This window comes from Eumetopias jubatus, unplaced genomic scaffold (genome assembly GCF_037043125.1).
Source record: "Eumetopias jubatus isolate StellerSeaLion01/CBP00866 unplaced genomic scaffold, mEumJub1_p1.0 scaffold_15, whole genome shotgun sequence".
In the NCBI taxonomy this organism is placed as follows: domain Eukaryota; kingdom Metazoa; phylum Chordata; class Mammalia; order Carnivora; family Otariidae; genus Eumetopias; species Eumetopias jubatus.
The window spans coordinates 24,974,223-24,986,585 of NW_028274821.1; the positions used below are offsets into that span (position 1 = coordinate 24,974,223).

The 12,363-nt window shown below is 38.6% G+C and overlaps 1 protein-coding gene across 1 annotated transcript in view; it reads right to left on the reverse strand.

The window, feature by feature from the left end:
- Nucleotides 1-12,363, reverse strand: part of KIF27 (kinesin family member 27) — an 82,666-nt gene that overhangs the window by 47,747 nt on the left and 22,556 nt on the right. Inside the window, exons 5-7 of the mRNA XM_028122328.2 lie at nucleotides 9,625-9,831; nucleotides 4,731-4,900; nucleotides 4,021-4,124 (exon numbers count right to left, since the gene is read on the reverse strand). Coding sequence (XP_027978129.2) covers nucleotides 4,021-4,124; nucleotides 4,731-4,900; nucleotides 9,625-9,831 — 481 coding nt within the window. The remainder of the gene's footprint in view (nucleotides 1-4,020; nucleotides 4,125-4,730; nucleotides 4,901-9,624; nucleotides 9,832-12,363) is intronic.

Genomic DNA, 12,363 nt, shown 5'->3' on the forward strand with positions numbered 1-12,363 from the left:
AAAAGGATTATTCACCACGACCAAGTGGGATTTATCCCTGGGCTGCAAGGCTGGTTCAACATCCGCAAATCAAACAATGTGATACAATACATTAACAAAAGCAAGAACAAGAATCATATGATCCTCTCAATAGATGCAGAAAAAGCATTTGACAAAGTACAGCATCCTTTCTTGATCAAAACTCTTCAGAGTATAGGGATAGAGGGTACATACCTCAATATCATAAAAGCCATCTATGAAAAACCTACAGCCAGTATCATTCTCAATGGGGAAAAGCTGAGAGCTTTTCCCCTAAGGTCAGGAACGCGGCAGGGATGTCCACTCTCACCACTGCTATTCAACATAGTATTAGAAGTCCTAGCCACAGCAATCAGACAACAAAAAGAAATCAAAGGCATCCAAATCGGCAAAGAGGAAGTCAAACTCTCACTCTTTGCAGATGATATGATACTTTATGTGGAAAACCCAAAAGACTCCACCCCAAAACTGCCAGAACTCATACAGGAATTCAGTCAAGTAGCGGGCTATAAAATCAATGCACAGAAATCAGTGGCATTCCTATACACCAACAACAAGACAGAAGAGAGACAAATCAAGGAGTCGATCCCATTCACAATTGCCCCCAAAACCATAAGATACCTAGGAATAAATTTAACCAAAGAGGCAAAGGATCTGTACTCAGAACACTATAAAATACTCAGGAAAGAAACTGAAGAAGACACAAAGAAATGGAAAAACGTTCCATGCTCATGGATTGGAAGAACCAACATTGTGAAGATGTCAATGCTACCTAGAGCAATCTACACATTCAATGCAATCCCCATCAAAATACCATCCACTTTTTTCAAAGAAATGGAACAAATAATCCTAAAATTTGTATGGAACCAGAAGAGACCCCGAATAGCCAGAGGAATATTGAAAAAGAAAAGCAAAGCGGGAGGCATCACAATTCCGGACTTCCAGCTCTATTACAAAGCTGTCATCATAAAGACAGTATGGTATTGGCACAAAAACAGACACATAGATCAATGGAACAGAATCAAGAGCCCAGAAATGGACCCTCAACTCTATGGTCAACTTATCTTTGACAAAGCAGGAAAGAATGTCCAGTGGAAAAAAGACAGTCTCTTCAACAAATGGTGTTGGGAAAATTGGACAGCCACATGCAGAAGAATGAAACTGGACCATTTCCTTACACCACACACAAAAATAGACTCCAAATGGTTGAAAGACCTAAACGTGAGACAGGAGTCCATCAAAATCCTAAAGGAGAATACAGGTAGCAACCTCTTCGACCTCAGCCGCAGCAACTTCTTCCTAAAACATCACCAAAGGCACGGGAAGCCAGGGCAAAAATGAACTATTGGGATTTCATCAAGATAAAAAGCTTTTGCACAGCAAAAGACACAGTCCACAAAACCAAAAGACAACCGACAGAATGGGAGAAAAAATTTGCAAATGACATATCAGATAAAGGGCTAGTATCCAAAATCTATAAAGAACTTATCAAACTCAACACCCAAAGAACAAATAATCCAATCAAGAAATGGGCAGAAGACATGAACAGACATTTTTCCAAAGAAGACATCCAAATGGCCAACAGGCACATGAAAAAGTTCTCAACATCACCCGGCATCAGGGAAATCCAAATCAAAACCTCAATGAGATACCACCTCACACCCGTCAGAATGGCTAAAATTAACAAGTCAGGGAATGACAGATGTTGGCGGGGATGTGGAGAAAGGGGAACCCTCCTACACTGTTGGTGGGAATGCAAGCTGGTGCAACCCCTCTGGAAAACAGTATGGAGGTTCCTCAAACAGTTGAAATTAGAGCTACCATTCGATCCAGCAATTGCACTACTGGGTATTTACCCCAAAGATACAAATGTAGGGACCCGAAGGGGTACGTGCACCCCGATGTTTATAGCAGCAATGTCCACAATAGCCAAACTGTGGAAAGAGCCAAGATGTCCATCGACAGATGAATGGATAAAGAAGAAGTGGTATATATACACAATGGAATATTATGCAGCCATCAAAAGGAATGAGATCTTGCCATTTGCAATGACGTGGATGGAACTGGAGGGTGTTATGCTGAGTGAAATAAGTCAATCAGAGAAAGACATGTATCATATGACCTCACTGATATGAGGAAGTTTTAATCTCAGGAACAAACTGAGGGTTGCTGGAGTGGTGGGGGGTGGGAGGGATGGGGTGGCTGGGTGATAGACATTGGGGAAGATATGTGCTACGGTGAGCGCTGTGAATTGCGCAAGACTGTTGAATCACAGATCTGTACTTCTGAAACAAATAACCCAACATATTTTAAAAAAAAAAGAAAAAGAAGATAGGAGGGGAAGAATGAAGGGGAGTAAGTCAGAGGGGGAGACGAACCAGGAGAGATGATGGACTCTGAAAAACAAACTGAGGTCTAGAGGGGAGGAGCGTAGGGGGATGGGTTAGCCTGGTGATGGGTATTAAAGAGGGCACATTCTGCATGGAGCACTGGGTGTTATGAACAAACAATGAATCATGGAACACTACACCAAAACAAATTATGTAATATATGGTGATTAACATAACAATAAAAAAATTTAAAAAAAAAGGTATAAAATCTCCAGGGTGGGTAGAGGGTTGAAATTTTTTCCCATTAACTTCTACATTTATTGTAATCCGAGAATGTGGCCTACAGCAGACTACTCAAAGTGTAGTCCAAGACTGCTGGCTATTGGAATGTAAGTCAACTATGTCACTGTTTTAATTCAGCTAACTTTTTGTTTTTGTCACAACAAGACTTCCTCAGTGAATAAGTTAGTGTACAGAGTTACATTCTGGCATAAGTTTCTTACCTGGTTGTAGACCAGTACCAAACAGTTCAAGGATGGTGACTTGCATAGGCACTATTTATACATTTATAGCACTATCTATACAATTTATACATTTTAAAATGTGTTTTATTTGTGGTATAGTCCATTTTTGTTAATATTACACATATAGGCTCTCTAAAAGATAAGATACTCTCTATTTTCATAGGGTAGGACTTATCTATCATGTGATTGATATTCCCTATGCTCTTTTTGTGTTTTGACCACTCATAGGCCAAGAGAAATGAGTTAAAAATCACCATAGTTTTGGCAACACAAACATTTTGATGCTGTTTTTTGATGATAAAAATTCTCATCAGTTGTATGCTAGAACATTATGAGTACTCAGCAGACTAATTTGGCTCTAATGTTGCATGCATCGCTACTGGTAGGCAGGTGCGCCCTTGAAGCAGTAGACAGCTAGTAAATTACTTTTTTTAAAAAAAGATTTCATGTATTTATTTGAGAGAGAGCGAGAGCACACAAACAGGGAGGAGGGGCAGAAGGGAGGGAGAAGCAGACTCTCTGCTGAGCAGGGAGCCCAATGAGGGATCAATCCCAGGACCCTGAGATCATGACCTGAGCTGAAGTCAGATGCTTAACAGACTGAGCCACCCAGGCGCCCCTAGTAAATTAATTAAAATATATTTTAAAGTAGTCAAGAGTACAATGCAAATATCAACTCAAGTCTGGCTACAAGATCCCCATTCTGAGACATTTAGCCTATAACTCTAGCCAGGACTGACTGTTAGGAAAATTTTTTTATTAAGGAGTAGAGAGTGAGGGTCGCCTGGGTGGCTCAGTCGGTTAAGCGTCTGCCTTTGGCTCAGGTCATGATCCCAGGCTCCAGGGATCGAGCCCCACATCAGGCTCCCTGCTCAGCAGGGAGTCTGCTTCTCCCTCTCCCTGCCGCTCCCACTGCTTGTGCTCTCTCTCTCTCTGACAAATAAATAAATAAAATCTAAAAAAAAAAAAAAAGGAGAGTGAAAAATTAGAGGTAGAACAGAGAACATAAAGGAAGTTTTACCAACAGAAAGGCACTCCTACCAAGTTCCCATCTTTGAGAATTCCTAGATGCTTCTTAAATTATTGACTAAAGAAAAAGAGAAGTTTCATAAACATTAAATCTAAATTACTTGAGAAAGTCTGTGTACCTTCATTCCCCAAACTTGACTTTTGTGTTTGATCCTGAATATCATTCAATTCAACAAGAGAACAAACAGAGCCTGGCTTTTGAATCCATGAGCGACTTCTACATCTAAAAAAAAAAGATCAGGATCAAAGGTAACTTGTCTGTTAGCATTTTCTCCTCTGCCCTCAAATTAGTTCCCTAAAACAGACAGTAATGTTAAAAAATTACTGCAAGGAGCCCTGGGTGTTATGTGGAAACAATGAATTAATGGATCACTACATCAAAAACTAATGATGTATTGTATGGTGACTAACATAACATAATAAAATTAAATTCAATAAAAAAATCCCAAAATTATTAATTATATAAAAAGAATTTTACTAATTTTACTAATATTCCTCAAAATAAACGGATATCTCCCCCAAGGTGAACTCAGTGGAAAATTTTGCTGCCACACCCACTGTGGCAGCAAAATCAAGAAATCCAAAAACACTCTCTCTGAAAATTAAAATCCAACAAGTATAAAAGCCCTAAATGCAATATCATTTTTCAATTTTAAGACTGATAACTTTGTTCAAATTTTTTTTATAACACATTAGCAGACAGAGCATTTAGCAAAAACTACTTACTCTTATATTAAATGGTAAAGATACATGTTAATGAAAAAAAGACCTACATCTATATATATTTATTGCATCACATGTTTATTAAATCAGTCAATATTTAACATACCTAATTTCAGATTTCTCTTGGCCTTCAGATTCTTCGTCATCACTGTTGTCAGAAAATTGGCAGTGGAGGACTTCATCTTGTTCTTCTATGTGACCCAGCAGCATCTGACTTCGTGTTCGAAATCCAGCAACTACTCGATCCAGAGAGTACACAGAAGGACTTGTGTAGACCTTACAAGTGACCACCCAACAAAAAAAGTGATTTTTTTTAACGTTTATTTTTATCCTATTACTCAAAATGTCTTTAAAGAGACATTTAGATAGATAGTTATACTTAAAATAGCCAATTACTGAAAATATGCAAAAGTCAAAATAAATTTCACAATACCGTTGTGCCCCATGGACACATACATCTTTTAGAATCTACACAGCTCTTACTCCTTCTAGAAAGTTCTCTATCTTCAATTATACCTTCATGGAAAATAGTATTCAAAAATGAAACCAAAGAGAGGCAGGACTGAAAAGATCACAGCTCTTAAACATAGCACAGGCACTCCCAGGCCAATGTGAAACCCGCACATGGTGTGACAAGAGGCAATGACAAGTTGTGTACTATGCTGCAGGAAATCCAAATGGATTTACTCACACTTTACAGGTGGTGGTTAGGGATAGCTGACTTAATGCTCTAGGTGACACAGTTAATATGTATCATGGATAAATAGATTTTCATGGGCTAGCCTGGGAACTTTCTATATTATAATGTGCTTCCATTGGTAATGCACCTTAAGCTCTCAAAAAATGACCATGGAGGGGCGCCTGGGTGGTGCAGTCAGTTAAGCATCCGACTCTTGATTTTGGCTCAGGTCATGATCTCAGGGTCGTGGAATCGAGCCCCACATCGGACTCTGTACTCAGTGGGGAGTCTGCCAGAGATTCTTTCTCTCCCTCTTCCTCTGCCCCCAACCCATGCTTGCTCATGTGCTCTCTCTCTCTAAAATAATAAAAAATAAATCTTCTTAAAAAATGACCTTGGAAAACAACAAAAATTAGAAACTGCCGTTATACGTTTATTCTAGTTTTAGTCACCAAATATTTCCTTTTTCACCACCTCTTTGTAACCAGACCTCAGAGTTTTTTCTCAAAAAAGGTAAATAAAATATTAGAGGAAACATTCAATTTATTACTAGAAATCATTATAAGCTATTAAAATTTTAACATATAGTGGAATATGTGTAACACATGGGTGACAAGATTCAAGTGATGTAGGTCTCTCACATAATCCCTCCCAGAAAAGCCTGCCTGTTACTAAAGATTCCTTGATATCTGATTTTCGTGGCTCCACAGTTGGCCACCTAATAAGACCATCTGTCATATCAGTACCACGATGGAGGCAGAGTAAAATTTTCTAGGTGAACTCCCTATCCTGGGGTATGAGGGAGTGAGGAGGGGAATTACTTACAGAAGAACCAACTCAAGAAGTATTTATCTAGGGGCGCCTTGGTGGCTCAGTCATTAAGTGGCTGCCTTCGGCTCAGGTCATGATCCCAGGGTCCTGGGATGGAGTCCCGCATCGGGTTCCTTGCTCAGCGGGGAGCGTGCTTCTCCTTCTCCCTCTGCCCCTCCCCCTGCTCATGTGTGCTCTCTCTCTGTCATATAAATAAATAAAATATTTTAAAAAAAAGAATACTTCGGTTGGTTTTCTTAGCATACAATTATGTGAAGTACTGAAAGTGATATTAGGGATGCCTGGGTGGCTCAGTCAGTTAAGCGTCTGCCTTCAGCTCAGGTCATGATCCCAGCATTCTGGGATCAATCCCCGTGTCAGGCTCGCTACTTTTCCCTCTGCTTGCCGCTCCCCCTGCTTGTGCTCTTTCTCTCTCTTTCTCTGACAAATAAATAAATAAAATCTTTTAAAAAAAAGTATATTTCATCAAATCTGAAATGCTATCAACTGTAAGACACACAATTATTTTTATTCCATCAAGAAAAAAAGCTGTCAAACCATGACATGCCATCAATTATAAAACATACCCTGCCATGAAAGATGACAAAATGTGAAAAAAATGTGAGTCTTACAATCAATGAAACATGGCAGATTTTCATCAGCATTTGTGATATTACATTATACCTAAGCACTGACTGGGACCACCTCTGTAATTTTTTTCTTTCCGAAGTGCCCTTAGTATGTATAATACTGGCTCTTGGCTTCAAGTATATCATATTTACCATGTTAAGAGAGTAAAAACCTGTTATACCTTTTTATATAAGTTTAAATCAAGATTCAGTTTTACATTTCATCAGATGAGTTTTTGATATCTACTGAGACAGAAGGGTTTTTTTCTCTTTTTTCCTATTATTTTGATAAATAATTTGGAAACTTTTTCTTTTATTTACCTGTATACTATTTAGTTGTGAGGGGCACTTTCTTCAGGAATTCTGCATAAGTAGGTATGTCTTATAATTCCATTTTGGTGTTTAACTTTTCAGATTAAAAGATAGTTGAAAACAAATGTGTAACAATAGGAAAAAGTACACAATTGTATGCCCCCAGGATAAATATTGTTCAGCTATTAAAAATCATGATGTTATAAAATATTTAGTGACTGTCAAATGTTCATGATATATTGAGAAAAGCCAGTAATGAAAGTACATGCATAAATATAACAAATAATACTTTTAAAAATAAGAGCTTTTTGCTCTTTCCCTCCAATATGTATAAACAAGCATATAAGAAATATTTCCTAAAAAAAAAGAAATATTTCCAATGAAGAACAGAACAGAAATATTTCCTCATAAGAAATGTAGACTATTTGTACTTCAAGAAAATATTAGAGCTAATGAACTCTAAAAGAAATTAGCAGAGCTAGAAAATATTAGCTAGACCTCTGCCAAGGAGGCAAAACTCCAGGGAGAAAATGAAATGGCATTTCAGATGTCCTCTTTGGTGTAATTTGGTTAGTTCTGGTATTCAATACGAAACTCTCGCCTCACTCTTAGAACAATGGAACAGTAAGCAGGACAAGGCTGGCCATACAACGTGTCTTCCCATGCAAGCCTGCCTTTTCACGTCTGCTGCAGCAACCAGTCCAAACAAGAGAGGTGGCCTGGATTCCTGGACACATGGTAGGACCAAGAGAACCCTCAAAACTGCTAATCCTATGACTTTTACATCTTCTTCCTTTCCTCTCCTTTTACTGGCTAGCAGGGCTCTTTTGGGGTAGGAGGAAAATTTTAAAAACAAACAAAACTAAGGATTTGCTTATTTGAAACAATAACCATGGAAGTCGTTATTCCAGTCATGTCTGTTTCAAGCCTAATCAAACAGTTAGAGGTAAGAACCCCTAAGGGCCTAACCTTTTTCAAGAGCCCACAGAGCTCTGTCTCCTCAAAGAGTGTACGTGTATGTGTGTGAATGTCTAGTAAAAAAAAAGAAAGAGAGACTTTATACTGAAAGTACAAATATGTATGACTTTTGTAATCAGTGGGGGGAAAAAACCCAGATGTTATTTTTAAAAAATAAAAGAATAGAAGAAACAAAATTCTTTCACATTACAAACCAACAGTAAATAAATTAAATATAGAAGATATATAATCATAAAGTTGAATTAAGAGTTATCAAATTTGAACCCTTTTGTCATGTTCCATGAAAATTTACCATGTATTCAACCATAAAGAACATGTCGATAACTCTACAAAGTAAAGCTGAGATTAATAATAACAGTGATTTAAATGTTTAAACCCAACCACTTGGGATTGAAAACCACACCGGTAAGGGAGCATCTGTGTTACTCGCTCTGAGGCACTGAGCCTGGGACACAGTAGAGGCACCCCACACGCATGTGCTGGAGACGCAGCGTGTCAGGCAGTTTCAGATTCCTTATCTCACGTAAATCCTCCACACCCCCCACAATGTCTCCCCCAGTCTGACAGATAGGGACCCTGGGGCCCACACGGGTTTAGGCATATGTACAGGCCTAAGCACAGAGCTGGTGTTCACACCCAAGCCTGCCACATGGCGCAGCCTCGGACACCTCTCCTATTACTCATCCCTTTAACTGTAACCATCAGAGAGACCTCAAACAACGCATTTCCCTTCATAAAATTAATACATCGAAACCAAAATTCATGAATCTGCTACTTAGTCTTTTCCATTAGAGATTTCCATTCCAGTAGAGATGCCTTGTTTTCCTTTTTCTTTTTTTTTTAAGATTTTATTTATTTATTTATTTATTTATTTATTTATTTATTTATTTATGAGAGAGAGAGCGAGAGCGCGAGAGAGCACAAACAGGGGGAGTGGCAGAGAGAGAAGCAGCCCCCCCGCCCCTGAGCAGGGAGCCCAAGGTGGGACTCGATCCCAGGACCATGGGATCATGACCTGAGCTGAAGGCAGACACTTAACCAACTGAGCCACCCAGGCGTCCTGAGATTCCTTGTTTTTCAAGAAAAATCTGTGTGCATGTATTTACCACCCACACACATATTTACCAACAAAAATTAAAATGAAACTTCGTATTGATCTTCATAGCCTTGATTATGTCAGCTTGGCAAGACCGAGTAATAGATAAATATCATTTTGAAAATAATAAAACAGGCCAAATAAATCAAAATAAATACCCTCCAATCTCCTCTCAACCTTGGTGTAGTTAAAGAAAAAAATTCATGCAAGATATCAGACTAAAGCACGTTTGAAAATATGATGGCAAAGGATAGCTTTTTCTCCTTGGTGAATACAGACATCATCTTCAACTATTCCTTCCAAATATAACTATACATTCTCCTATTTATTAATTTATTATTTAAAAGAAGCATAACGAAAAAAGAAAGAATATGCATAAAAGTCCATGAAATCAAACAGAAAAAACCCCCGCTGAGACCATACAAATACACTGTGATATTATACAGAATATTTTTTAAATCTCAAAATCAGAAAGAGATCAGTGTTTCGACATTACCTTCCTGGAACCGGGTCTGGCTGGGATATAAATATAATGCCCCAGACGAGTATCAAACGGTACAGTACACGGCCTCTTTGTGGCTGTCCTGGCATCTGGCCCATCTCCACAAGGATCCGTAGCTGAAGAGGTCATTGACAGGTTAAGTTTTGATAGTTCCTCGCTCAGTTGATCCACAAGAAGTTGTTGTTCTATTATTTTTTCATTCTTTGTAGAAGAGAGATGAACATTTTTAAAATAGAGACCCTCCATATGTGTGTAATGATTAAAGATAAATTGTACATTGCCCCAAACCACAACCACCTTAACAGGACCGTAAAACCTCATTTCTCCACAGATTAGTCTTCTGATGTTCACCAGCACCTAGGATCATTCTGAAGGGTAAAAACTTTTGAAAAGGAAGCAACAATAAACAGAGCCTGAAGAGTTAAATACTCAAAGAAAATGTCCCGCACACTGTGATTGGTTGGTTTGCCATCCTGAAGCACTCTGATTCATTGATCTTTATAAACCATTGGCCTTTCTGAGGGAAATCCAAGCAGTAACAAGAGAGAAGAAAGTTGCAAAGTGGAGAATGAATTGCAAATGGTAGAGGCGGCAGCAAAGGAGATGAGCTGGTCACAAGTACAGTGAAGTGAGAGCCTTTCCTCAGTGCAAAAGAAAGCCGAAGCACCAAGAGATAAAAGATAGGTAACTGATAGTCCTGGGAGAAAAAAGAACTTGGAAATCAAAAGCTGAACAAATTGTGTATCAGGAGTCAGTGTGTGTGTGTGTGTGTCTGTGTGTGTGTGTGTGTCTGTGTGTGTGTGTGTGTGCGCACGTGCGCAGGCCCGTGGCTTAGCTTTCTATGTATCCTCTAAAGAAACTTTTTCACAATCCAGCAAGCTCTAACATCAATCCTTGTTTTATCAGCACAAAATTATGTAAACAAGAAATTGTCATTCATCTTAACACTTCACATGTACTACAATGTTTAAATAGGAAGAAAAAAAAACCCTAAAGTTTCATCATGCTAATGCTAAGCTATAAAAAGGCAACCTTTTTAAAAATTCACGTATTCAGATAATTAAAATATATGCCAATGGCATATACTGGAGTCTTTACACTGTCTGGGAAAGGGTAAAAATACCAATAATATTAGACTTTATTAAATCAAGAGTGTATGGTATACTCTCCAGGATAACCACCAAAAGCATAAAGAGTAAAAGTACAATACCTAAGGGGCGCCTGGATGGCTCAGTCGTTAAGCGTCTGCCTTCAGCTCAGGTCATGATCCCAGGGTCCTGGGATTGAGCCCCACATCGGGCTCCCTGCTCAGCGGGGAGCCTGCTTCTCCCTCTCCCACTCCCCCCTGCTTGTGTTCCCTCTCTCGCTGTGTCTCTCTCTGTCAAATAAAATCTTTAAAAAAAAAAAGTACAATACCTAAGCTAATAAAGTAAAAATAGAAAATTAAAAATACACAATCCTAAAGAAGATAAGAAAAGAGAGAAAAAGAACATAGAGCAGGATAAGTAAAAGGACAATGGTGGGATTATAACCAAGATATAAGAGTGATTATATTACATTCATAAATGAACTAAGTAATCCAATTAAAAGCTTATAATTCGTCAGAGAGGATTATAAAATTATCTAACTTGCTGCTTACTAAGAAACACGACTAAAATAGACACACAAAAATTGGAGAAAGAGACATCATGTAATATTAACCAAAAGAAAGCTGGTAGGGCTATGTGAATACCCAAATAGACTTTAAGGCAAAAACCACTAGAAGAGGTAAAAAATATTAAAAAGGTGAATTCACCAGGATGCTGTGACAACTGTGCATTTCTACGTACTTAATAACACAGCTTCAATATGTATAATGCAAAAATTGTCACTACTTCATGGAGAGTAAGGAAGACAAATCCAAAATCATAGCAGAAGATTGTAACATCCCTCTAAATTACTGATATAACAAAAAGACCCCAAGAATAAGTAAAAATATAGATGTGAAGGGGAGCCTGGGTAGTTTAGTCGGTTAAGCGTCCAACTCTTGATTATAGCTCAGGTCATGATCTCAGGGTCGTGAGATCCAGCCACACCTTAGGCTCTGCACTCAGTGCAGAGTCGGCCTAAGATTCTCTCTCTCCCTCTTCCTTGGTCCCTCCCCCCACTTATGCCTGCGCTCTCTCTCACTCTCAAATAAATAAAATCTCTTTTTAAAAATGTTTTATTTATTCATGAGAGTCAGAGAGAGAGAGGCAGAGGTAGAGGGAGAAGATGCAGGACTCGATCCCCGGACCCTGGGATCATGACCTGAGCCGAAGGCAGATGCTTAACCATCTGAGCCACCCAGGCGCCCTCAAATAAATAAAATCTTTAAAAAAAAAAAAAAGAAAGAAAATGTCCATCACCAAAAAAGTCCATCAATAGAATAGAAAAATTAATTGCAATACAGAAGATATGAAAAGACACTTCTCTGAAGAAGACATACAAATGGCTAACAGACACATGAAAAAATGTTCATCATCATTAGCCATCAGGGAAATTCAAATCAAAACCACACTGAGATACCACCTTACACCATTTAGAATAGCAAAAATGGACAAGGAAAGAAACAAATGTTGGAGAGGTTGTGGAGTAAAGGGAACCCTCTTACACTGTTGGTGGGAATGCAAGTGGGTACAGCCACTTTGGAAAACAGTGTGGAGGTGCCTCAGAAAATTAAAAATAGAGCTACCCTATGACCCAGCAATTGCA